Genomic DNA, 27,113 nt, shown 5'->3' with positions numbered 1-27,113 from the left:
GAGCCATCACGTCGTAAAGACACTGAGCAGTCACGTTTATTTGAAGATGTAAAGTGGACTCCATATTAATAAATACTTTTGACACTGAAAGTAGAAAAACGACTGTGCATGTAGAAAAAGGGCGGTCTTTACATGAAGGGCGCTGCTAAAGTGACCTGGGAGTAGAAATAGCCTCACGGATATTGTGTGGAATTGGGGGAGGGAAGAGAGTTGATGAAATCGGGAAGAGTTGTCTACTCTCCTTTCCTCACCGGGGCCTTAAAATTAAAAATCTGAAATTGGGAAATACACCGTCACACTCATCCCTGCTTTATTTCTCAGTTTTGGATGATAATCACTGGTTAGTAGACATGATAAAAGATTGGAAACAGGCACCCAATTTGAATCTAGGTCAGGTTAGTCTGGTTGCAAACGGGTTCATGCGGTTCCTTGGAGGCCAAGCAGGAGCTGCTACAGTTTATGCTTAGAGCTCAAGCACTCCCACTAGCTCTGTCTAGACTTAGGTCTCTTCAGTGCTGTCTTTGGATGAACCCATCATCCAGTCCACCTGCCTGGTCTGGCCCCTGCACCTTCCAGAGCTGGGGTTAGGGGCACACATTAGCCAGGCAGCTATCCAGGCCCCTCACCGGTGGGGAGAACCCATTAAGGGAACCCATATGACTAAATTTATTTTTTTGCAAACACTCAAATGAAACTATCTTGAAGATTTGGAGTTCTCCATCCCAATTATAATAAACGATAGAGAAAGGCTCCTGCAAGCAACAACGACCCTCTCAGATGAGCCTCAAGTGGGAGTGGAATACACCTCCCTGGAGTGGCGTCGAGGCATGGAAAAGACCTCGGCTCCTCCTGCTTCCTCGGGCCCTTTTCTCAGGAGACAGATGACTTTCCAGGTTATGGTAAGTGAAAAAAGGCTTCAACCCGAAAGCCACATTGCACTGCTTGCTCTCAGGAAGTTTCTGGGTGGAGGGAGGAAGGAAGAAAAGAGGTCTCCTTCATTTTGGTACATAATCTTGTGGCCAAAGGCAAGAAAGAGCAAAAGAGGTTTATACCACTCCTTTTAGTACAGATTGAAACAACTATAAATGGAAGAGTTGTCTCCGGTTCTGAAGGCCAAACTTTAGCCAAGAAGGAATACCAGTTGCATGAAACACCTGTGTGGGTGTTTGAATCACAGGGCTCTTTGGTTTTAAGCTAGGGAGGACCTCAAGGGTCCCACTTCATTTTCCAGAAGAGGAACCTGAGGCCTGGAGAGATCAAGCAGTGTACCAACCCCATATAGCTTGCTGTATCTGCGTGGGGGACACGGACAGTGGCAGAGAGACTTCAGTGAGCCAGGTGGTGGGGTGCAGGTGAGCATCACGTGGCATGTGGTTAGTTACATTTAGAACCCCGCAGATGGAAAGTTCCCAACCCCGAGCCCTTTCTTGTTGATGTGTCACCAGAAGTGACTAGATCCTGGACCAAGCTTATCCGTGGGGTCCCCTCAGGAGGGTGACGAGGAGCTGCAGATGTGTCCTCACTTTCCAGTCCGGGAAGCCACCTGGATGGCTTTGATCCACTCGGTGCGCTCCTTAGGGGTGGCCGCTTGCAAGAAATAATGAACTTCATCAGCCGTGATGATATCAAAGAGGTTCTCTTCTTCACTCTTCTTACCTGGTGAAAGAGAACGTGAATGGCAGTGCCTGTGGGCACCGGAACGGCCAGAGTTTACCCTCCTTCTGCAAGGAATGAAATCCCTATTTTTTTAGTGTTCTAAGAAAATCAAATATGTGGTTTTCGAACTTGTCATCACTGTATGATCGTCTATATTTATTGTATAATTATATATAGTATTTATATGGACAGGTACATAGTCGGATGGTGTGTGTGTTTAAGAATGGGTGAAACACTCAAGGAGAAACCTTTTCTTTTACAGATAAACTTTCTCATGTTGGCACACCAATAGTGTTCAGTGAGTAAACTCTAATAGTGTCCAATAAGTGTTTCCTCTACTCATAATATAAACCAAGGGCTGACCCTAATATATTTTTCTAATTTATGAAAATAAATAAATAAATAGCCAGGCCCACCAGTATAGCCCAAACCTGTTTTTATCAAGGGCTGAGTTGCAGTCTCTGAAATATTGGAGGCAGTAAACTGGCCAGTACTGTGACAAGACTTCAAACATCCATCTCAAATAAAAAAGCAAGATGCTCCTCAACCCAAAACGAAAGGAGAATTCTATGAGGAGAAGAGAGTGAACAGATCCAGGGGTAGTAAAACAAATATCTAGGCTTTTGTAGCTGTGGTTTTTTCCTGTCTGTCTTGATCACATCGTAACCCCAAACGACAAGGCAAAAACCAGGGTTTGTATATCTAAATCACATCTCCATGGTGATACCACCGATCCCTGCACCTGAGAAGTAAATCTACAGCAACATGCTCATTCCAAGCATCAAATCATAGACTTATGATCTGGGACCTCGAGGTCATTTGGTGCAAACCACTCATTCTCAGAGGAAGAATTAAGACCCACGTTGGTTAGGTATTTACCCAAGGCCATGCTGCTAACCAACCAGCACAGACCTAACTATAACTCAGGTACACCTTCCACTCACTGCACAAATGTCCCTTTGGCTGTGAGAAATTTCCTGGTCTGTACTAGGCTCCCAATAGAGAATGTCATGGCATCAGGAAGTAAAAAAGTGTCTCCATTTAAACCAGTTCTGATGTGGAGAATGTTTCTCAGCATTTCCCAAAGATGTACTCAAGGCATCCACAAAATCTCTCCAACTCCCCAAGACCCAGAGAGCCAGGGCAGCAGTTGGGAAAGAATAGCTCATGGTTTGTCCCAGGTTTTCAGACAGAAATTCATTCATGCTTATGTCTGATTGAGTCAGGGATTGGTCAAGATGCCCGTATGTTGGAAGGGAGCCTAAGCAGATACACCTCTCTCAAACAGAAATTCATTCTTACCATCGGGGTTGCCCTCCACTGAAGTCACCACACAGCCTCTCAGATGAATGGCTCCCAGGGGATCTTCCCCCTAGAGGAAAGAGGAATCCTTTGTTATGTTTCCAAAGTACAATGAATATACCTTATCCTGTGGGTGCAAAACCCACACAGACTCACTCTAGTATAGATCAAGGGCCTCAAAATAGATAAGAGCGGAAGGAGATTAAAGGAAACCCCTCCCAGATTCCCCACCCATGACCTCCCTACCCATGAGGCGAGATGAGGAGACGCACTCAATCTGAGCTTCATATCTGGAAAAAGCGGTAGGGGAGGTGGAAAAGCTGAGTCATCATGTACCACAAGAGAAGAACCGTGTGTTTCTGGAGCTCTTTGGTCCCCTGCACTAACCCGCACAGGAGAAAATCACAGATCTTGCTCTGCCAGCAGAGGCCGGGGACCCAGCTCAGATGGAGCTGTCTTTATGCTGTAGAGCTGACTCATTTCATTGAGGAAAGGCCCCCTTCTGAATACTCAACAGTCTAAATGCCTAGATTTAATAATACTTTCATCCAAGTTGGCCTGGAAGAGAATGATCGCTTTTCCGCCTATTAAACCAAGAGCAAAGGGTTGAACTCGTTGAGTCCCTCTGGAAATATTAGATTAGGACAAACAAAATAATTATGTTGAGTTGACTAATAAATGACAATTTAGTGATATTTTCTTCCATCTCTGAGTTTATGCCTCAAAACCTAAGATCTCAAATCTTTGCAAATAGGAGGAGGTAGAAACGGTGGGGGGCGGGGGGGAGAGTGGGAAGGCGCAGAGGAAAGGGGAATGAAAAGCCCTGAGAACAGATGCAGTGGAGGCCCCAGGAGAGCGGATTTATCAAGCACAGACTCTCACCCCAGCAGGGTCATAGTAGTGCAGATACGCAGGGTCTTCTCTCAGAATGAACTTCCTCACTTTCCAGTTTTTCCTCCTATGCCCCTATATCCAGGATCAACATAAGAAAAGGAAGGATGAGTTCTTGGCATCACTCTGTACACAGCGTACCTACAAAATAAATCTTTGAGGAGTTGAAGAAAAAAAAATGAAATACTAATTCCAGGAGAACCAATCCCTAACCCGAATCTTTGTCAGAGAGAGCGCACTGTGGCTCATGAACAACTGGGATATTTTTAAACTATGGATTAAGTGATTTCTGGGATTGCCTTCCAATTTCATAGTATACAAAGTGCTATGTATGTGCAACGTACTATTTAGGTAATGTAGGGGTTATAAAGAGATTTAAGACATGGCCTACTCTTCATAGCGTTTATAACCTATGTGGAAAAATATAATAGCGAATGTCCAAATCAAGTAATTGGTACAGATAACGGATTTTTTTTAAAAAATGGAATGAGAGACATGTGATTCTGGGTCTGGATGTGTCTCCATGAGGGGAGAAAGAGGTAGGTGGAAGACCACAGACAAGAACAAAAGCAGTGGGAGCCACAAGGCTTATTCAGCCGCTGATGAGTAAGAGCATTCTGACTAGAAGACAGGGGTCATGAGGAACAGTAGAGGCAAGGTTGGAACAGTGGAAAGAGACTTAGTGAAAACAAAAGGTGGGTTGTCACTGAATGGGAAACGAAAGATTACAATCACATTTTAGGAAGATTAATGTGGTGACAACATACAGGATGGACCCACTGGCTAGAATAAAGATACGCCAGGAACAAGACAATAAGGTAAAAAAGGAGATCGTGAGGAAATGATTGCAACAATTCAGGCATAAAATTATCAGCGACTAACATCAAGTAGCAGCAAGGGAAATGGGAAGGGATGTTTGCTGCGCCACACTTAATGAGAAAGAAGACTAGGGCTTGGCCTTTTCCAATAAAATTAAACACTGACACTGTTTCGACTGTAGGTTTTGAGGGCATTTGTGTCTTATTTGTCTGTTGACCCTCCAGTGCCCAGCACTGTGCCTGGCACACAGAAGCTGCTTCATACCTATTTGTATGAATTTGCCTTGAATTGCCTAGTTATTTCAATTCATTTATAGCAGTTTTTTAAAATGTCGTAGTAAACCTGATTGCATGATTTCCCACAGAAATGACTGAAGTAACTCAGAAGCCAAAAAAATATTAGAGTAAAAGATATGTAGTTTCTATCTTGCCAATACAAAGAATAATGTTCTCTGACACGCCACATACTGACAGGCACATCAGTGAACTTTCCAATATTTTTCATCGTGCTTGTATAGAAAGCAAGGAAACATTTATGATTTTAGCCAGCAGTGCCTCCTTTATAATTCCAGGTCAGCGAAATGTAAAGGGAGCTTTCAAGAGCGGATCTAGTTATTTGGCCAATCATTTGGTCAAGGAGTCCATCTCAAAAGAGTCTTTTACTTGCCTGATTGTTGAAGCCAGAAACCCTGAGGAATCATATGGGAGAATACAAAACATTTCTATCTGCTGCTTCATGTCCAGATGGCTTTTGCAAAGCATCGACTTCTAAAAGTCTTTTTTACGGATTTCTGCTCTACGCCTTAGCCAGTGTTCCCTACAAAATTGCGGACAGTGAACTGTCTGCCCAAATCGTTTCATCCTGACCTGCAAGCACGCGTGGCATGTCCTCCTATGAAGCGACTGGGTCAATGCCAAGTTCTCATGAGTCCACAAGAAGATGTGAAATGAGCCAACCCTGGCCACCCACCATATTCCCTTTAAGCCCTCACTGGCACTGCAGTGTGACATTTTGAAGAGTTTGATGTTAGTAAGCGGATGTCTGGCTGGCATCGTCCATCTAATGAGTATGTCCTGAGGGACTTTAAGGAATGCATGTATGCCTGGGGCTTCCAAGAATTGTTGCTGATCTGTCAAAGTCATCTACTTATATTTGATTTAACCCGTTCTACAAATGTTTATTGCTTATTATAGACCAAGAAGGATGCTGAGCTCTGCAACAGATACGAGAAAAACACGTATAACACATTGTCCTTCATCAACGAGTCTACATTGGTCGATACTTTATGCATTGTTATAACAGAATGAATTATATTGAATATAATCCAATCTCATTTGTCCTCAAATGTGTTGTGTTCTTCCAAGTAGAATTACTCCCTCTGGGATGGGAGAAGTGGGGAGGAAACAGTGAAGAGGGGCCTGGCCCTCAGCTGGACACAGCTACTTCACCATCTAAGTTGTGGAGCACAGGGGTTGTTTTTCGTGATAAGCATGCTATGCAGGTTAACCACGGCTAATTTTCAGCAGTAGATACAGGGTGCTTATGTGGCATTTAAAGAGGGCATTTAAAAAATTCCCTCAGATGACTCTGAGATGAACCAGGGTTATAAACTACTGGCTGAGAGGTTGGAAACATTAAAGGGGGGCTGTCAATTCAAATAGAAGAGGACAGTTACCTGCTTCAGTAAACATCCCTGCTTGATAATGACCCCTCTGAATTCTTCCTTCAGAATTATATCATCGTCACTGGAATTCTCTTCACAGAAGAACCCACTGTCTGGCTATTGGGAAATGAAATAGCAAGTTTATTTCACCAGTCCTAGATGTATTGCTACTTGTACCATCTTCATCCCCCACCCCACTTTCGTCCCTCCTCCTCCTCCTCCTGTGTATCTCGTCCTGGACTTCAAAGGCTGTCCTTGGTTATCTCATTTCCCCTCCCCCTTTATCTTGTTTCTAGATGCTCTTCCTCTCCTTCCATTCATGAGATCTGGCTGATATCTTTTCATTCCCTTGGGTTCCCCAAGCTATACATATTTTAAGTCTAGTTCAGCACATTTCTTCCTTCAAAGCCTTCCTTCTCTTTGGACCTCATGGCCACACCTTTGAAAGTACAGTTGGCTGATTTATAAGACAATGCAAATACACAACAATATCTCCAGTAGGGTGTCTGTCACTCAGCCCCTCCTACTTTGAGAAGACCAAGAGCAGGTGACCAGCCTCATTCTCTGGGGTCAGTGGGGAACTAGGACTTGCTGAGCTATAAGCCACAATGAACCATGTAGAGGAAGAGGAGCCAATCTGGTGGGTATTTTTAGAATCCCACATTTAAATGGCTATAAACAACCAATTAGAGGTCTTAAATATATATACTGACAGTGGAACTTCCTCCACCCTCAAAGTGAAATGAAACTCTCTGTGGGACATTCACATCATTTTTGTAAAAGGCTCTTAAAGTAGCTTCCTAACTTCTGTGCTCTGACCCCAAATAGAAACAGTACTGCCAAAATCCCCCTAGAAATCCACTGCTGCAGGATTTCTCACACAGCCCAGGACTAGGTCCATGTCGTGTAACACAGCGTTCCCCGATCTGCAGTCAGCATACCCCAGGAGGTACACAAGATGATGGGGGAGGGGACGTGGATGCACACACTTCATATTGAGTCTCGTATTTTAATGCACATTTGGGAAAATACAATGAGCATCTTGTGATTTTACGGATCTCCTTCTAGAAAGGAAGCTCCATGAAGGCGCCTTTGTTTGAACTCCTGTATCTCCTTTGTCTAGGAGAGTGCCCAGCATGTCCTAGGGCCTAATCAGTTTTTATAAATGAACTACTGCTTAGAATAAGAATAGATGTAGTGAAGTTTTAAAAGTCCTTCGAAAGAAAACTATTCAAGCGAACACGATTTCCTTTGAATGGGCTCACTTGGATGTGGCAGGCACTGAATTGGGGGACAGCTGTCAAGTAAAGAATATCTAACAACTCTCGGTAGAGGACCAGGCCTTCCCTTCACACGTGTGAATATTGGTTGAGATCAGTGTAGAATCTGCCCAGAGCAGTCTCCATTACAGGAGGAGTTAGCTAGGAAGCGTTTCTCACTTACAAAGTAGTAGAAGGCATCAGGGTTGTCCAGGAAAGAGTTCTCGGCTGTCCCATCCACGGCACTTTTGGACAGGTCCCCGGCAGGCTGCAGGTACCCTTCGTTGAGCAGTGAGGAGGCGATCATGAGGCCTTCCGGGCGATTCCTAACGGACTTGTTGGAAACCAGCCAGTCGATGACACAGTTACCTGGGTGAGACCATCAGAGGGAAGGTTAACTCTCTTAATCAAAGAACAAACACTGACAGTCACCTCTGGAAAGCCTCAGAGCACCCACATATTTGACTTGTCTCATCTTCTCTGTTGTTACAAGAAAGCAAAACAAAATCAATGGGATAGACATCTGGAAACAAAAGAAACTGTGGAAAGGGTTTTTTTCCTTCCTTCCTTCCTTCCTTCCTTTCTTTCTTTCTTTCTTTCTTTCTTTCTTTCTTTCTTTCTTTCTTTCTTTCTTTCTTTCTTAAATCTACGTGTTTTTTAAGAAGCAATGCATCATCAAAGAAATAGTTTTTACTACCCCACATTTATTCCACATACAAATAAACATTTATTGAGCATCTACTAGGTGCTCAGTACTGTGCTGAGTTTTGGGGAGAACCACTCAGGAAATTTAGAAGGGGGAGGTGGGTGACAAGTAACTGTTGTAACAACTGCTGTGCTATACAATCTGCAGGGAGGGCTGGAACAGGGGCTGGGGAAGGGCTGAGTGCCTGCAATGTCGGGAAAACCTCATAGAGGAAGCGACACTGGGCCCGGGCTTTGAAATGAGCAGATGTTTGCCAAACCGTGAGGCAGGGAAAGAGAGGCGCCTGCACAGGCTGAGGGAAGCAGCCCCATTGGGGGGATGAGGGGAGAAGCTGATGAGCAAAGGCAAAAGGAGCCAATAGAGAGGAAGGCGCCGAGAGGAGAGCTTTGATGGCAGGCACGTCGAGTCTTAGGCACACTTAATGCCTGACCTTGTGCAGCCTCAGAGAAATAATACAAGTAACCCTAATGTTGTCACTTAAATCTTACAATATATATCTTGATTCCTTTTTATCATTTTATTCAGCTCTGTGTCTATTTTAACATAATGTCATTTATTGGGAGGAAAAAAGAAATGACCCTTTGATTGATATAGTTGGAATTTCCAAAACTATATCTCGGACCACAAAGTCCTTTTCTACCCTTCTTTCCGTTTCCACACTGGGGAAGTTCAGTTCTCATGTTCGCCAGTCTGCATCCTGTGACTGAGCCTGCTGCACAGGCCCCACCCACACACGGCTGAGCGGGAACCCCACATCGCCGTCCCCAGCTGCCTTGTTTCAGACTTGCAAGGCCATTTACCTGTGAAGCAGTGATTAAAAATCTTCTTGTCCTTCTCGAGGTTCAGTTCTTTTATTCCTTTTTCTGTGTCTTTCATGGACAAATACAGAGCACTGCACAGAGATGAAATCAGACATGAGTGGGGAGTATTTCAGATGGCAAGTCCTCTCAGGGAGTCGACCTGGGAGGGGCTGGCCGGGAGCACAAGCTTCTCCCCTCCCGGGTGGCCCTGTGCCTGATCTCCCCACTCGACCTTGAGAAATTAAAGGGCAGAGCTGATATTTGCATAACTCCGTGGCCTGCACAGTATTCAGGTAATTACTACATTTTAAAGTCATTAAGTTCTTCGTTGATTTAACTCCTAATGCCTGAGATAGAAAGTTGCTCCCAGTTAGGTGGCACAGACTAAGGTTCTTAGGGCCAATTTTCCATACACACTCTAGGTCTTCAAGGTCCCTCCATTCTCATGTTCCAGCTCTTTAATGTCCTTCAAGAGACCATCTACAGTAGACATTTGCCTCCAAGAAAGCAAATGTTTTAGCTAAGCATATCTCTCATTCTAAAAATTATGAGACAAAGCAAAATAGTGAGAAGTTCTATTTTTGTCCTTGAAGTAATGAACTAAAGACAGCCTGATCAGAGAACCTGCAAGCAACTAACCAGAAGGCCCTTTTCATATATCACGTGGCTCCATGTAGCACGAACATCATTCCCAGTTAGCTCTGACAGCCATGGCCGGACATGGGGTCAATGAACAACACCAGCCAGCAGCTGCAGCGAGACCAGATGCCTCATCTTGAGTCTTTACCAAAGAGCTTTGCTGGTGAGAAGATGTGCTCAGTCTCCCCAAACTCAACATGCAAACTTCATTAAACTTGTGACATGCCAAGCCCTGTGTTAGGCTGCAGAAAGGGTTTGTCTTTAGCCTTTCTCATGGACTCCCCTCATTGTCTAAACAGAACCCTTCTTGAACATTTTTTGCAGCCAACATGAAATTTTTTCTGACTGGGCTCCTATTGCAGGTTATACGTGACTTAAATGCAAAACTATCAGGAAGCAATGAGACTCCCAGAAAAAAAGGCTCATGTGATTAGGAGAAGATGTGAAATGTATAAGAAGGAGGGAACCTATTCCCAACCCCTGTCAGGGCTGAATTTACCTGGGAACCTCTAGACAACAACCACCACTTACAATTCCAAGCCAGCCAAAGTCAGAGGACATTAAACCAAGTCAGGGCACAAATGGTGTCTGCCCAGCATGGGTATTCACCTTGGCTAGTCCTTGCCGACAGTGTGGACGTGTGCACTTGAACTTGAAATCTAGAATACTTGGATATATAGCCCCTGCCTTTTCCCCCTACCTATAGATCCTTAAGCTTTCTTTCAAGACTGGCTAACTATGGCTACTTCACAAATGCAATAACTTTTGTCTCTCTGTTTCTCTCTATCTCTCTGGTTCTCTTTCTCTCTCTCTCTCTACCAAGGTTATCCAAAACGAGGGAATGTATACTCCATTAGCTTCCTCGCTCAGCTGCTAGGCCTTGGAGAAGCCATGATCACTCCTTCAGATCCAGGTAAACATCTTAGTATACCCAGAGCCAGTATCAACCTGGAAGGATGAATACAGCCTTCAGAGGTGACCAAGCCTTGGAACAGGACTTGTCGTGAGATTTCTGCAAAGGGGAAAAGAGGAAAGGGTGGAAGGAAGTAAACACAGAAAAATCACCCTAAGTCAATGGTTTCTGGAAGTCGGATAGATCTCCTGGTAGATTTCCTCGCAAACTTCTGGCCTCCTTCAATGCACTTGATGGCCTTCTTGATGTCCCGAACCCAGCCATCTCTCTCTTCCAGGAAGGCTGCCTGGAAGAAGTGGTCCTGCTGTTTGGTTGTAGTGATCTTAAACACAAACTGAAAATCAAAGCACATGCCATTAGAAATAATTCTTTTCAAGGGGCTGAGGCCCCTTATGAGGCACAGCAGTTGAGCCAATCCTATTCTGGAAGTGCTTGGCCAAGAAAGACCCAAATGCCCAGGGTGAAGTGTGGGTGGTGGCGAGGGGGACTAGCCCTTGGGGGAACCATTCACACTGTAGGCTATGAACAGGCTCAAAGGTCAGTGTCTGACAAACCGTTCATTGTGGCTAGTAATGTCCACTCACCATCCTTTTGCCGAAGTCCTGACAAGGGCTAGTCAGAGTGCTTCCTTTCAGGGGAATCATTCCTTTGGGGCTGTTGTCACTTTTCTTCTTGTAGAATTCAATTCCATCTTCTAATAATACAACCCACATGGGTTTCCAGGTGTTGAACACACTCCCCTGTAATGACAACAAAAAGAGCCATGTAACAGTGTTTCCTAAAACCATTTTATAGACGGTGCAGGACTTGGTAAAGAGCCTAGTGTTGGTCAGTGTGGACGAAGGTGACTGACATTTGCGTGACCAGGGTGCTAGGAAAGCAGCCTTCAAGGGAGAGGGGAACTGCCATTGTTCTGAAACTTAAAAAAAAATTTTTTTAAGCTGCACTGTATGTATGTCTATAATCAGCCCATATAAGCCTTTCATGGGTCATTACCAAGGGAATATGATATAAATCTCTACTGTTCTTGGTGTGTATTTCAGGCTGGCTTTCTGCTCCTAACCTTGCCCATTGTGTTCAGTTCAACTCAGGGATGGCAAATAGATGCTACCTTAAATGCAAACCCAGACTGAATAGTAGCCGACGCCTGAGAAAGTGACATGATCCAACGGCTGTGTTTACCGCAGGTGTGAGGCCTGCAAACGGTGGCGTGCTACATGCAGTTACTTCCATCCTGTGGTCTGATCAGATTTTATCTGAATGGAAATGTCAAGGAGAAACCCAGACAGCAGCCTTGCGTGTAGAATGGCTACGTTGTATGAAAATCCCTTGCAAAATGGTCTGTAATGCCAGAGTGTTGCTGTTTGGGTTAATGTCAACTGCCCCTGTAGCAATAAATTAACCATTCTGACTAGATCAAGGAAGTCTGTCTTTCTTGTCTATAGTTTGGGAGAGTTTTGGAAAATAGGGCTCTTAGCCTGTCATCACGGGAGCCATGAGATCACCCTGTCATGACTACCACAAAATAGAATTATCATCCAGTTCCCAGCAGATCCTGCTGCTTATCAGAAATTACAAAGAACCTCTATATAAAGGTCCAGTTGCCCACAAGGAAGTCTATTTATGCAAAAAGGGAAAATAGTTGTGGAACTATCATTTTGCTTGTCCAACTGTTTCCTTTATTGTAGTTGCTAAAAAAAATGTTTTTCATGAAGGCACAGTATCTCTTTTCTGCACAGGCAGAATGACTATCCATACTAACACAGGACTGTTTTCTTCCTCTAAAAGTGGGGGAGGGCAAACACTGTGCCAACACAGGAAGTAATTTCAATTAAAAGCCTTTCTGTTTTATATCTATCTGAGAGAAACTCATGTCCCGAATATAAAGAGTTCCTGCAAATCAATAAAAATACAATCTATTTTTTAAATGGGCAAAAGACTGGAAGAGGCATTTCACTAAAGAGGTTTTCCCAAAAGCCTCTGAAAAGGTGTTCGACATCACTATTCATCAGGAAAAGGCAGCTTAAAACCACAGCAAGATACCTCTGCGCACCTGTTAGAATATCTAACATTTCAAAAGATGGAGAAGAGCAAGACTTGGCAGTCAGGAGTGCAAAATGGACATTAAATGGGAAAACTGTGGAGAAGGTCCTAATTCTTAGGAGATACATGTTGAACTATTGAAGGGTGAGAGCATGATGTCTACAATTTATTTTCATAAAATATGTGTGTAAATTTATATAGAAATACGGAGACAGAGAGAGACAAAGCAAGTACAGCCACGTGTTATCAACAGATAAATCTAGGTAAAGAGTATGCAGGTGGTGGTTCTTCTCATTTCTCTGTGGGTTTGAAATTCTTCAAAATAATTGGGGGAAATTGCCCTGGCCAGTTTGGCTCAGCGGTTAGAGCGTCGGCCTGCGGTCCGGAGAGACCCGGGTTCGGTTCCCGCTAAGGGCACGTACTTCGGTTGCAGTTTGTCCCCGGCCCTGGTTGGTCGTGCAGGTGGCAGCCACTCGATGTGTCCCTTCATGTCGATGTTTCTCTCTCTCTCTCCCTCCCACTCTATCTGTACAACAAATGGAAAAATATCCTCGGGTGAGGATAAAAAATAATAATAATAATAATAATTGGGGGAAATTAATAAATAAAGGAACAACATATGACACTATTATACATTAAAATTTGGGATATACTTTTAGGAAAACATAGAGACCTTTTTTTTTTTCAATAGAATAACTAAAAGTAATAAAAGCTACATTCACAGAGCTAGGAGTAAAAAGGTGGACTAGAGGACAGCTAAATGTCTAACATTCTATGTTCTACCTCAGGTTTATCAAAGATTAATAACTACCACAGTCACTCAGGGCTCTTGACCTTGGAACTGGGATGCACCGGGAGAGGTCAGCCAGCACTGCATTCCTTGTGTAGACAGTGAAAGTAAAGCTACTCCTAATCCAAAGGCAGCCTGAGGGGTCTGTCAGCTCCCTCAGAGGAGGACGTGCCAGTTCATTATGCATGTCGAGGAGGCTGATGCTTTATAAATCAAGAGAAATGAGACCAGCCTCGTAAAGTGGAAACTTTCTTCCAGGCTTGGTAGGGGTTAGTTAGGTTAGGATGATGCAGTTAAGGGTGATCTCTCTCTTCCCAGCCATGGCTCCAGCTGCCAGATTCTCGCTGTGGTAAACTGACAGCACCTCCCCTCCACTGCCCCTGTATGTACCCCTTTCTGTCCCCAACCCTCTTGGCACACACCCAAGAGCAAACCTGGAAGTGCGATCCTGGAAAGTCCAGGGCACAGTACACCTGACTGGTAAATGTGGAATTGGAACTAGAATCTAGATCAAAGTCCCAATGTTATGCTCTTTTTACTTCTCCTCAGATGCCACCTTTATTTTGGTTCTTATGTACCTTTGAGTAATTCTGGAATCTAAGTCGATTTTTTAAAATATTTTTATTAATTTTTAGGGAGAGAGACAGAGAGACATGGATGTGAGAACGAAACATCGATCAGCTGCCTCCTGCACGCCTCCTACCAGGGATCAAGCCTGAAACCTGGCATGTGCTCTGACTGGGGATTGAACCAGCAGCCTTTGGTGCACCGGATGATGCTCAACCAACTGAGCAACACCAGCCAGGGCCTAAATCAATTTTTTCGTCCACTTAGCTAGTGTTACATATAACCTTATAAAACCATATGATTGTAAGTTTGTATAATCATAAAATATATTTTTAATAATATATATAACATATGTCTGGTTTTTCCCATTATAGGCAAAAACCTATACAATTACTTGTCTCAATGGGTGGGTTTTAGATGCTGAGTCAGATTTATTAGTTACCCAGAGGAGCCCCGGCCAGTTTGGCTCAGTGGTTAGAGCATCGGCCTTTGTACCATAGAAAGTTACCCAGAGGATAACTGTTGATAATCATGGGACTGGTATAGTTTAGTGCATAGGAGTCTGACATCACAGCCCTGTCTGGGTAGCTCAGTTGGTTAGAGCGTCGTCCCTATACATCAAGGTTGTGGGTTCAATCTCTGGTCAGGACACATACAAGAAACAACCAATGAATGAATAAATAAGTGGAACAACAAATTTCTCTCTCTCCCCCTCTCCTTCCTTCTCTCTCTCTAATTAATTTTTTAGATTTTTAAATAAAAGAGTCTGGCATTGCATAACACCAAGAGAAACCTTAAAGGAGGAGATATTTGACTGTATTAGAACTTCTATACACTTGGGGAACTGGGCGTGGAAAAAAAAGGAGCTTTATGAGTCACCAGTTTGGCGTGGTCTGTCAAAGAAACCTCAGGTTGCTGTAGGCCATATAGATGCATAAGATCTAAAGTGAGGAAAGTAATATTCTGATTTGAATTGCATAATCAATAGGTGATCACAGGCTCTGGAGACGGATGGCCAGGCTCAAATCCCAGCCTGGCCACCAGCTAGCAATGTGACCTTGAGCAAGTTCTTATACCTCATGTTCTACGTCTGATAAGTGGGGACAATGCTACTATTTTTCAGGGTTATTGGGAGATTAAATAAAATAATCCATGTAAATTGCTTATGGCAATATCTAGAACATAGTGCGCACTCAGTAAATACTACCTATTCCCTGTAATTCTGTGCTGATCAGGTGTACCTAAAGAAAGACCCTGAGTTCAAGAAACCTCAAAGCAGCAGATAAACCAGAGCCTGGTCAAAACAGCAATAAGCCAGGCCAGTGTGGCTCATTGGTTGAATGTCCACCCATGCACCAAGAGGTCACCAATTCGATTCCTGGTCAGGGCACATGCCCAGGTTGTGGGCCAAATTCCCAGTGGGGGGTATGCAGGAGGCAGCCAATTGATATTCTCTCTCATCTATGTTTCTATCTCTCTCTCTCCCTCTCCCTTCCTCTCTCTTTAAAATTCAATAAAGAAAAAAAGAGAGAGAAAGAACAATAAGATGGCATCTCTTTGGGGAAATTGTTGAAGAAACTGGCTGGGTTTTAGCCCCAAAAGAACAGGCAGAGCAGATGAGAGCTGTCAAACATTATCACAGATTGTTTTGGGAAAAAGCAGTTTACTGCATAACTTAATGGAGTAAGTTCAATTAGTGAGTTCCCTGACACAAGAGGCATTCAAGCTTGCTTGTTAACAGAACAGCAAAAGAAATGCCGGCCTCAGCACTAAACATTATTTCAATACTTAATTTCCTTTCAACCCTCAGTTTCTATACATCTCTTTCAAAAAGTCTATTGTGCCTACTATCTCTTGGGACATCTTCAATTTCAAGATATCCCTGCCAATCTTTGGGTCTCACCCACAAGCCAGAGATAAGTTTTAAAGACATAGTTAACATGATCATCTAAAAATGAATACTCCGTCGGAAATGTTTTAATCCATTAAAAGCTACTAATAATATGGACTCCTGATCCCTTGGTTTCTATGATTTAGATAAATTTCTTTCTTGGAGACATGCTCATTCAACAAACAATGATAGAGCAACTTCTATGCTTCAGACACTGGCCTGAGTATTGGGGCATAAACACGAATAAGACACGGTCTCTGCTCTGAACATTTCACCATCTAACAGGGAGAGTGACCTTTACTGACGACACCAGTGCAATGTGACAAATGCAGAAACTGGGGCATTCCTGGGTATGAGCAACTTCACTGAAAGAATCCATGACTCACTGCTGAGGGTTGGGGCAACTTTATTTCGGGGTTTAGAACCCCTTCCAAGTCACTTTCCATGGAGTGAGGACACCTCCTTTAACTTCTCCTTTCCCTCAAACTTCTCTTTTCATATGCTGACCAATAGCTAGAATTCAAAGGAAAATTACCTTACGATCAAAACTACATATTTAACTAAAGCAGAACTGTGAGTTAACATGATCTATTCTCCCACACCCATGGGGCATGTTCTTTAAATTGGTGTTGCATTAAATTACACCCTTATTTCTGCTGCATTGTAAATTGTATCTTCTAGTTTTCCAACCTGATCCATGAAATCACTTGTATAACATCTCAGATAAAAGGTTAGGTTGCGCTATTTAAATTATTTGAAGGCAAGGAAACTATTCAGTAGCATATTTTTCTTACATTAATAAAAGCTTCCAGGTTGAACAATTTTTTTTCAAATATGTTTTTATTGATTTTAGAGACAGAGGACGGAAGAGGGAGAGAGAGATAGAAATATCAGTGAGAGAGAAACATGGACTGGCTGCCTCCAGCATGCCCCCCACTAGGGATTGAGCCCAAAACCCGGGCATGTACCCTGACTGGGAATCTAACCAGTGACCTCTTGATGCATGGGACCATGCTCAGTCTACTGAGCCACACCTGCTGGGCTGAACAATTTCTCAATGAAATTGTATTAGGTAAGCAATAGAGAAATAGCACCAAGTGCTCAATAGTGTAATTTCTGGCGTCTTAGGAATTTGGGTTCAAATCTCAAATTTGCCTCTTTCAGGCTGTGTGGCTCTATGCAAGTTACTTAATTTTTTCAAACATTAGGCTCCTCACCTGCAAAATAAAGATAATATTATACTACTTCCCACAGTTGGTATGATAAAATCAGATAATATACTTAAAGGGCTTAGCACCGTGGCTAGCCAAGTAGCAGGTACTCAGAGGTGGTTACCATCTAGACAGATAAAATTACAGTTTTGTAGACAATACTATGAAATCATTCTGACATAAGTTTCTCCTGGGTACCGCCCATCACCACAACAGTGCTTTGAAAAAGAAAATTACTGCAATACAAGCCCAAAAGGGCCACGCGTAAAGTGACGAGGCACAGCTCCCTGTGACGCTGAGGCCACACTGCTGGGTTCCGGCGCAGCTCTGCCACCTAATAGTTGTGTGGCCGTAGGCAAGCCTCTTTGCTTCTCTGTACCTTAGTTTTCTCATCTGGCAAGTAAGGCTAACAGTTGTGCCCACTTTGTAGGGCTGTTGTGAGTATTAAATGCATTAATTCTTTATATGCTGAGATCTGTCCCTGCTGCAACGTAAGCACCACATCTGTTAGCTACTATGATGATGGGAATCAGTGGGTGCAAATTACCAGAAAGTAGTTCATGGAATTGTGTCCAGGAGACAAAGTAGCTGTATGAAAGAAGTCCGAGACCAACACCCCTGACTCCTGTTCTCTCTTTTACCCCAGGCTTCCCTCCTCCTACCTCCCCTCTCTGCAGGTCCTTTTCTTTCCCGTCCAACCCACTTGTCCTTGGGCCCCCTGACTCCTGTGCTTTCTCCCAGCCTCACAGGCCACCCAAATGCCTAAGCTACTCCTTGGGTGTCCTGCAGCATTCAGTGCCTGCTGGATGGGTTGTCAAACAGCCAACAACACTGTGCTCCATAAACCTCTAGGAGTGAGGTTGGTTTGGGATGTAATTTGGTAGAGTCCAGGTTATCAATTGCACAACTGTTCTTCTCTCTTTTTTAAAGCTATGCTTATAAACATATCCAAATCAGTAGTATGTTTTCAAGGACCTCCAAAAGATGTTTATGTTTATTGGCTGGAAGAAACCCCTAATCAGAAAGAAAGGGAGGTGGAGGGCATGAAACCCAATCTTGCCTGCAATATAGTTTGTTCAGGCCTCACTTGGGCTCTGGTAGGTTCACCTGTCCTCCCTTTCGCTGGCTTGCGTAAGCCTGCCTTTCCCAAGGCTGCGTGGGATCAATGAGACAGTGGGCTTTGCTGTTAGACAGGCCTGAGTCTGAATCCCTGGCAGTCTTCTTACCAGTTGTTTGGCTGTGGGCATGTCACTTATTCTCTCTGAACCTAGGTTTTCTCATCTGTAAGATGGGGATAAGGACACTATTGAATAGGTGGTTAGGACTGAATGAGATGATGCCTGTAGAACAACTGGCTGCTACATAGTAGAGAAGGGAACAAAGTTTTGCCACCCTGAGGCTGTTTTATTTGGGGGGGGATATTGATTTTGAGCTGGTCATTGAAAAATAAAAGACTTGGAAGGAAACTCTGGTTCTCCCCCACTTTTCTGCCCAAGAGGTTCAGATAGAAAAATCTACTCCAGGAAGGGATCTGAGGATGTTGCCTTAACCTAATTTGAATTAAGTATGTTATATAGGAGGGCTCAGGCAGGGGCCATTAGCTGAGACACCCTGTGCCCCATTGTTTCTGAACCTCAGCGGGAATTTGCCTGCCATGTATATTCTGCTCTTTCTCAAGCACCTGTCAATCGACCATTTTTACTTCTGAAATCTAAGACCCTGTTTCCCTGCTTTTACTCCTTTGTCAAAACTGCCTCATATGCCCAGTGCTGCCTCGCTGTCTTTGGAATTTCCATGCCTATGTGAATCCCCCATGCGCGTGTATTAAAACTTGATTTTCTCCTGTTAATTTTTCTCTGTTAATTTGATTATTAGCTCAGGTAGAACTTAGAAGATGGGGGGTATTAATTATTTTTAGCACCCATAGTAGCCTCTAAATGTGTGTGTGTGTGTGTGTGTGTGTGTGTGTGTGTGTGTGTGTAAGTCAAAAGTGGCAAGATTCTAAGGCAAGGAAATCTGGGTCTTACTTAGAATGAAAAAGTTGCAAAATGACAGAACTATGTATTTTCCCTCGTTCTCTTAACCATCATCTCTATTTAAAGATTTTAGGCAGGAGGCAAAGGAGAAAGCCTAAATTTTAAAATGTGGACAGTTATTGCACAGAAGAAAAGCAAAAACATTTGATAATCAATACCATTGACTACTGACCCCAATATTTCTGACTTGACAAAATCCTTGCACCAGAGTTTTACTAATGTTGTATTTTTTTACCCCAAACATCTTTATCTCCAATCAAATTATTTTGTAAAACAAGCATAAGGACAAAGATATTTTTTTGTTACCATCCAGGTATCTGAAACTGCATGAGAAAAACCATGCATGGAGGGAGAATCATACATTACTGCCTGTCATGCTTCGACGTCAAAAACCCTAATCGAGGACCCCACAGCCTGGCCAGAGAAAGATCTGCTTGGTCCTTGCTTCACTGTCAACTTGACAGCCAACCCAGAAACCAGGACATAACCGTTCCAGGAGAATCTGGAAGAGGACTTCTATCGATCGAAGTGCATACCAGCGTCCACACTAATCATTGTCACTCTAGCACTGTGTGCTAGATCCCTGGCATATATATTTTTTGACCCACATATATGAGGTACCTGGAAGATACTTAACATCTAAACAAGTGAAGAACTTCCACAGCTTCCCGGGACATTCTGGCTTCAGATGTAGTTCTGCAGCCAACAAAGGGAATATTTCTGAACCAAGCATTTCTTTAAAATGAGGGAATCTTAATACATTACCACAAAGAGTGTTCAAAGAGTCCCAGAGGGAAATGCAAACATTGCTGAAGGTGTAAATTGTGGAAATATCAATATGAAATTTTACTATTTTTTTTTCTAGTTACATTTTCTAGATTGTCTTTTACAGGCCATCTGGATGTGAAAAACTTAAAAGCTAGTTATTAATTTAAGTCCATATGCTTGAGAACCTAACTCTATCATCCCATCTCCTAATGGGGCAATCTCACTCACTAAACATTCAGTCTTCTTTTTTTTTTGTAATTTATAGAGTTAAAAATATGAAAATACACACTTAATAACAGTAGTTTTCATTACAAGATGTTTAAATTGTTTTTAAACAAACAAACAAAGAAAAAAAAACCTTCACAGAAAATGTTTCCATTTACCTGTTCTTCTCGGATACTAACCCAAGCAATCAGGAAAGAAATAAGTCAACATTAATTATTATTGATTCATAGAAAGAGTATTGGTGCCTATTGCAAAGAATCTACATACAACTTTGTATACATGTATGTGTCTTTTCCAAAGGCCATTTCAAAATAAGCCCAGGAAGAGAGAACACACGCTGAGGGCTCACTTATTCTCCCACGTCCACTCCTACCTCTCACTACCAGAGATGCTTTAAAACCCTCACTTAGGTTAAACTGAGTCTAAGAAAGTCCTGGTGTCCTGGGCAGAGCTCAGCGCTGCAAACCAGAAACTCAGGTTTCCAAAGAGTGGGTTCCTGGTCCCAACTCTGTCACAGCCATGTGACCTTGGGAAGTCACCCGGCTTCCTGGGTCTCAGCTTCCTCTTCTGTTAATGAGAGAATGAGCCAGATGAGCTAAGGTCCCTTCTAGCTTTAAATGGAAAGAGAATCAGGCAGCAATGTGTGCTGTTTAACCTCCTTGTAAGTAGAACGTTTCGGCTAAAGAGTTAAACCAATGAACAACCTAAACAAGTCACAGTAAGTGCTCTTTCAATTCAAAAGCTGGACATCTGAAGGAATGTACTGAACTAGTTCACTTCGAACATGCTCAGCTCATTTGGATCAGTGTGAGTGTGCTTATTTATAGGGGTATTAACCACAGGATGCTAATAAGCCCTGCGTGTGAACTCAACATCCTGGGGAGTTTCACATTGACATACACAGGCTCACCACCAGAAGAAAACCCAGTAGTGCGAACAAAATTCAATTTCCTGATGCCACACCAGTGAGACTAAGCATTTGTTTTAGTGCACTTGTGTCTTTATTTTCCCATCTTTAAAATGGTGCTCCACTTACCACCTTAATGGCACGTTATATGAAGTCACTAAGAACTGTGAATGATTTCAGCCCAATAAAAAAGATAGAGTTTTTAATGTATCAATTCTAAGAAGAAAGCCCGAGAAATAAACTACAAATATAGTATTATTATATCTGCTCATCTTTAATCGTTTTCTTCTGTCTCTCCTCCAAAAACAGTAAAGGAGGGGAACTGGCATTTAAATAGCAAATGAACCTATAACCTCTATAGCAGTAACCTCTGTAGCAGAAGATTTTGAATCTTTTAGCACAACAGGTATAAGTGGCTCTTGAAAAGGACACTGATTTTGCTTAGACTCTCACCTTCCAGACCCTAAAGCAGCCTGGAGTTCTCAGTTGCAAAAGATCAAGCTGTGTTGACACCTGAGCTGGATTAGTTCACCTTTAAGAACCAGAATGAAGTGGAACCTGTACTGGCTTTCTCCTGAACATTCTACATGCTTCGATGGTCCCCTAGTTCAACCCAACAAGTTCAGCATTAAACATTCCTAAAATGAGTGCACAGATAGTACATCCCCGCCCCCAACCCTATCTCCAGTGACACTCTGGTAGGTGGCACTTCTGCTTACCCTTTTCACAAGGTAGCCCTCCCGGATCCTCTTCGGTTCCATGTCGGATGGACAAACAGATGGCTGGGTCCACTCTCAGACAAGTCCTCTCAGAAGCTCAGCCTCCTCTGAGAGCCGAGACACTTGTGAGCTGCTTTTCTATACAGTGAGGTCCCTTTCACAATTTCCCGTTGGCTGGCGATCGCATGATCACATCCTCTTCCCCTCACTGGGGTGAAAGATCAAAATAAGGAACTGCAGAGAGAAACTGCCCCTTCTGTGCTAATGTTGGAGACTTATTAAAAAGAACAGTTGTAAATTTGTATTACCGTAGGAAAATCATTCTCCTAAGCAGAAGAAACATGGTCAAAGGAAGCGGAAAATGAAGAGAAAACCTATTGAGGGAAATAGTCCTGACTTTGAAATTATTCTTGGAAATGCTTAATAAAAATACCAAGAAATTCAAAACCAACAGGTTAGCATAACAAAGGCAGCTACTATTAAATAAATGCCTACTTCTCTGCCAGGTGCTCTACCAGTTGTTTGTTTTTTATTCTTTTTTTGTGGTACGTGCTCCTAGCAGTAACCGAATCTGGGACTCTCTGGTCCGCAGGCTGACGCTCAACCGCTGAGCCAAACTGGCCAGGGCTCTACCAGTTGTTTTTCAATCAGCCTCATGTATTGCAGTCCTTACAAGTAACCCAGGGGGAAAGTTTATTATTGTCTCTATCTTAGATATCAATAAACTCATGCTCAGAAAAGCAAGCGGTTGTCTCAAGGTGACACAGCAGATAAGAGGTAGAAGCAGCAAAGAATAGAGAAACCTCACGGGGATACTTCTGCCTCCCATTGGCCTGAGGATCATGTGCCATTCGAACATGTTTGAGAAATTGAATATTATAGTCTCGGCGTGGTCACTCCGTTTAGATAAACAAATTCAAGTACTACAGCAGAGAATCCTATTGCAATGGTGTTTAATCTTGTGTTTCCCAAGTTTATTTGACCACAGAATTCTTATTTGAATAATTTCTATTACCATTCTTGTTATAGGTTGAATTGTATCCCCCCAAAAGAAGTCCTAACCCCCCAGTATCTTAGAACGTGATCTTTTTTGGAAATAGGGTTTGAGGGGAGGTCAGTTGTTTAGTTAAGATGAGGCCACACTGCAGTAGGTGGTACCTAAATCCAATATGACTAGTGATCTCATTAGAAGAGGAGGAAACCCACGGAGAGCAGACGGCCATGTGACAACAGAGGCAATGACAGTGATACATCTGCAAGCCGAGGAATGCCAAGGGTCACCGGCAAGCACCAGAAACTAGAAGAAGCAAGACTCTCCCCTAGAACAGTCATAGAGAACATGGGCCTGCCAACACCTTGATTTCAGACTTCTAACCTCCAGAACTGGAAGACAATAAACGTCTACTGTTTCAAGCTACCCAGTTTGTGGTGCTTTGTTACAACAGCCACAAGAAACTAACACAATTCTGAAAATGTCGTATTCTATGCAGCAAACTTGGAGAATGGTTATCTGGCCACATGAAAGTGGCCGGGTTCTTTAGTCGCTCTGCGCTAGGGTTTTCTCATGTGTAGGATGGGGATAATAATGTCTATTCAGTGGGGTCATTCTGAAGACTAAAGATAATACTTGTCAATGTTTAGAAAAGTGTCTGGAACACAGTAAGTGCCAGTAAATGTTAGTGATTTCTCATTTTCAAGGAGTCTCCGTTATTCTAGGGCTGATGCTTTTCAATGATAATTTCAACAAAGATTGTAGAAGTAATCACAAGACTAGATTTTTGACTAGTTCCCATTCCTCATTATACTAGTCACATTTTTTTGGCTGTAGTCCATAGAAAGCAACTCTAACATAGGCAAATAGGAATTTACTAGAAGAGCGTGGAGTGGTTCATAGATTCAAAGGAAAAATAAAGACTTGAGTCTTTGAAAGGACAGAAAGCAGGGCAGTGATGGGGTTCCAGGAAGCAAGAACTAATGGGCAGTTTCTTTGAGGCATGAAGCTGAAAGAATTTCAGTGGTTTTCAGGCTCTACAATAGTTTGCAGGACCAGGCCTTGGATGGGACTAGCTTGGCTCAGTGCTTACCTCTCAGCCATCTGGACAGTGCCTGAAGGGGGAGGGCCTATCCCCCAGAGTAAAATCAGGGTACTTTGACCAGTAAAAGAGTAAAAGGCCCCTGCGTAGGCAAAAACCCAGAAAATTCAGGAACAGTGAGATCTATTCTTGGAGTTTGCTGACAGCTTCCTGACCCTCTCCTCCTTTCTTCCAACTCGCTATCTAACCAGTGGTCATTGCCCCTCTATTTTTCACTTTTCACTTTATGCTAATGTAGGGTACAAAAAATTATAAATGGCTTGCCATCCGTTTCTCATTGCACCAAAATTAGTTGGACATTAGTAGAAATGTGGGGAGAGTAGGAGTGGAAAATCAACATTTGATGGCACCTGAGCAAAACAGAAACCAAATAAAAAGATGCCTTACCATGTCTGCATTTAAACAAGTATTTTGCGATATCTGTATTTTTACAAGAATTACAACAATGGAAACAGTTCAGAGGTTTACCGAGTCTGATTTCATGGTTAAATTGCCTTCATTTTATTTAATTAACCAAGTGACTTTGAAACTGTAATGTTTTCTCCCTTTGTCCAAATGTGCCCAGAGGTCATAAAGAATCCTTACTCTGAAATATCATGTTTCTTGGATGCCTACCATATAAAAACAACCCCCTGTGTTCTGAATAATGTATTTCAAGACATACATTTTGAAGGCTTACCATGTGCCAGTTCCTGGGCTAGGTAAAATGTCTTGCCCGAGTATCTTAAAGATGTTCATCAGATGAACATCACCACGGAAGGATTTGAGGCCATGGCTCCTGCTGCTCCTCCTCGGGCAGGTCATGCCTCCTGAGTGACACCTAGTGCCCAGCAGAGGGAACTGTCTGAATGAGGGACATATTTAGGACTTTCTCTTAGAAGAGTTTAAGCAAATGCCCTTCAGCTCTGTCAGAACCCATCTCTATATCAAATCATTAGAACCTCTTTCAATATCTTTTTTATGTTTGTGTGTCTAGACTTACTTTTAAAAAATCCCCTCCTTTTAATTCTCCCGCATTGGACCAATTACTTGGAAACATTCTTATGGTACATTTTATTAGTGTAAGGAAAATGTAGGACTTTGGAATAAGCAAAAAAGATAGCTGCATGTCAATTTCTGCTGAAAAAATGCCCTGCCCTACTTTAAGAAATGGTTCATGTAACCTGCCGACTAGTAATAATGGCCCGGAGTCGTGAAGAAAGGGAGTTCGGTGCTCCAACTCTGGCATCCCGAGAAAACTGCAAGACGCTCTCGGATGGCTTTGCAAGGCCTTCAGCAGTTTAAGTCTCCCCTTCTACAGCTCCCTCACATTGAAGAGGACAATCTTAGGAGGGTTTCTAATCACAAAAAGTATACAATTAAGACTATCCAGGATTTGGTGAGTTTAAAAGAAGCAGACCGTCACTATCCGAAGACATTTTTTGATATTTTGTTCAGATAGAGCAGGAGGGAGGGAGAGAGAGACTGAGAGAGAGAGAGAGAGAGAGAAAGAAACATCGACGTGAAAGGGACACATCAAGTGGCTGCCACCCGCACGACCCAACCAGGGTCGGGGACAAACTGCAACCGAGGACAAACTGCAACCGAAGTACGTGCCCTTAGTGGGAACCGAACCCGGGTCTCTCCAGACCGCAGGGCGACGCTCTAACCGCTCAGCCAAACCGGCCAGGGCCAGACCGTCACTATCTACGGCACTTCCTTGAAGGTGAAAAATGTGAAGAGGTTTGGCTGTCCTTGGGAGTTTTCCATTTGTGACGATGGACAGAGAATCACAGGCAGTGGATGATGGAGACAGCAACAACATCCCAGTAGGATCCCTAGTGACAGTGCTGGTTAAACTGACAAGGCAAACAGTGGCAGGAGTATTTGTAGAGGAGCTGTCCATCCGTGCTGCAGAGGAACACACAGCAGAAGATGTGCAAGGTGATACCAACAGGAATAGAACAAAAGGAGGATGGCAACAAAAGAGTAAAGGACCCCAGAAAACTACTAAATCAAAAAAAAAAAAAGAAAGAAAAGAAAAGAAAACTGTGAAAAGAAACCCGTACCTACGCCCTTATCACAAGCAAAGCAACAGAAACAAAAGCAAGCAAATGGAGTCATCGGGAGTGAAGCTGTAGTAAAGGAAAATGAAGACGTTTCTGACCAAGGCAGTGATTCTGAAGCAGAGAAAACCAATAGAGACTCCCAGAGTGAAGAGGAGAATGCTAGTGACAGAGACTCTGATAGAGAGCCAGATGAAGAGCAAAACAAAGATGATGAAACAGAGTGGCAAGAATTGCAATAAAGTATACAGCGAAAGGAGAGAGCTCTACTGGAAACCAAATCATAGGTAACACATCCTGTTTATAGCCTTTACTTTCCCGAGGAAAAACAAGAATGGTGGTGGCTTTATATCGCAGATAGAAAGTAGCAGACATTAATGTCTATGCCGTATTGTGTGTGTACACTAAAAGATACAGAAGAGGTAGAACTGAAGTTTCCTGCCCCAGGCAAGCCTGGAAATGATCAGTATACAGTGTTTTTAAGATCAGACTCCTATATGGGTTTGGATCAGATAAAACCTTTGAAGTTGGAAGTTCATGAGGCTAAGCCTGTGCCAGAAAAATCACCCACAGTGGGTGGGATACAGCAATAGGGGATGAAGACCAGGAAGACAGCGAGGGCTTTGAAGATAGCATTGAGGAAGAGGAAGAAGAAGAAGAAGATGATGACTAAGCAGGTCTATAAATGGACCATAATATTTGCACATATTTGCAAATTTTTGCAGTTTGGAAGTGTACTATAAACCAGAAGCAGTGCAGAACCAATGTTGAGGGAGGTGTTCTTTCCTAGAAATGGGTGTTTATTATTTTATAAAATATAAAAAGTAAAAAAATGACTGCATGTCTCCAGTGTGAAACTATGCTTCATTTACAGCACATATTTACAGATTATCTGATTCTATGGAGTTTGTGTTTTTCCTTGCATTTGAATTATTTTACAGTTCAGTAAATTGTGGATAACGGATGGCAATGCAAATCATTCTTGTCTATAGACATGCAAATAAATTCTGTCTGATGGAGGTTCAATAAGACTTCACTCCACTACCCTACCCAATCCACAACCCATAGGAGAAAAAAACAGGCATTGCCCATTTGTGAATTGATTTTAACATTCTTTTACTCCATACAAATTTGTCTTTGACTTCTCCTTTGAATTGGTTGTGACTTCTG

The 27,113-nt window shown here is 42.9% G+C and overlaps 1 protein-coding gene and 1 pseudogene across 1 annotated transcript; one reads left to right on the top strand and one right to left on the bottom strand.

The window, feature by feature from the left end:
• PLEK (pleckstrin) lies at positions 1–21,950 on the bottom strand. The gene is made up of 9 exons (XM_036262618.1): positions 21,806–21,950; positions 11,233–11,388; positions 10,801–10,982; positions 9,097–9,188; positions 7,775–7,959; positions 6,344–6,448; positions 3,841–3,924; positions 2,959–3,028; positions 1–1,656 (listed from the first exon to the last, which is right to left on the bottom strand). The coding sequence occupies exons 1-9, from the start codon at positions 21,845–21,847 to the stop codon at positions 1,520–1,522; spliced, it is 1,053 nt and encodes a 350-aa protein (XP_036118511.1). The 5' UTR covers positions 21,848–21,950; the 3' UTR covers positions 1–1,519.
• On the top strand, positions 21,846–26,616 carry LOC118630540 (annotated as a pseudogene).
• The last annotated feature ends 497 nt before the right edge of the window (positions 26,617–27,113 follow it).

The sequence above is a fragment of the Molossus molossus genome, unplaced genomic scaffold (assembly GCF_014108415.1).
Source record: "Molossus molossus isolate mMolMol1 unplaced genomic scaffold, mMolMol1.p scaffold_m16_p_15, whole genome shotgun sequence".
In the NCBI taxonomy this organism is placed as follows: domain Eukaryota; kingdom Metazoa; phylum Chordata; class Mammalia; order Chiroptera; family Molossidae; genus Molossus; species Molossus molossus.
This window is presented reverse-complemented; position numbering and strand designations above follow the sequence as displayed.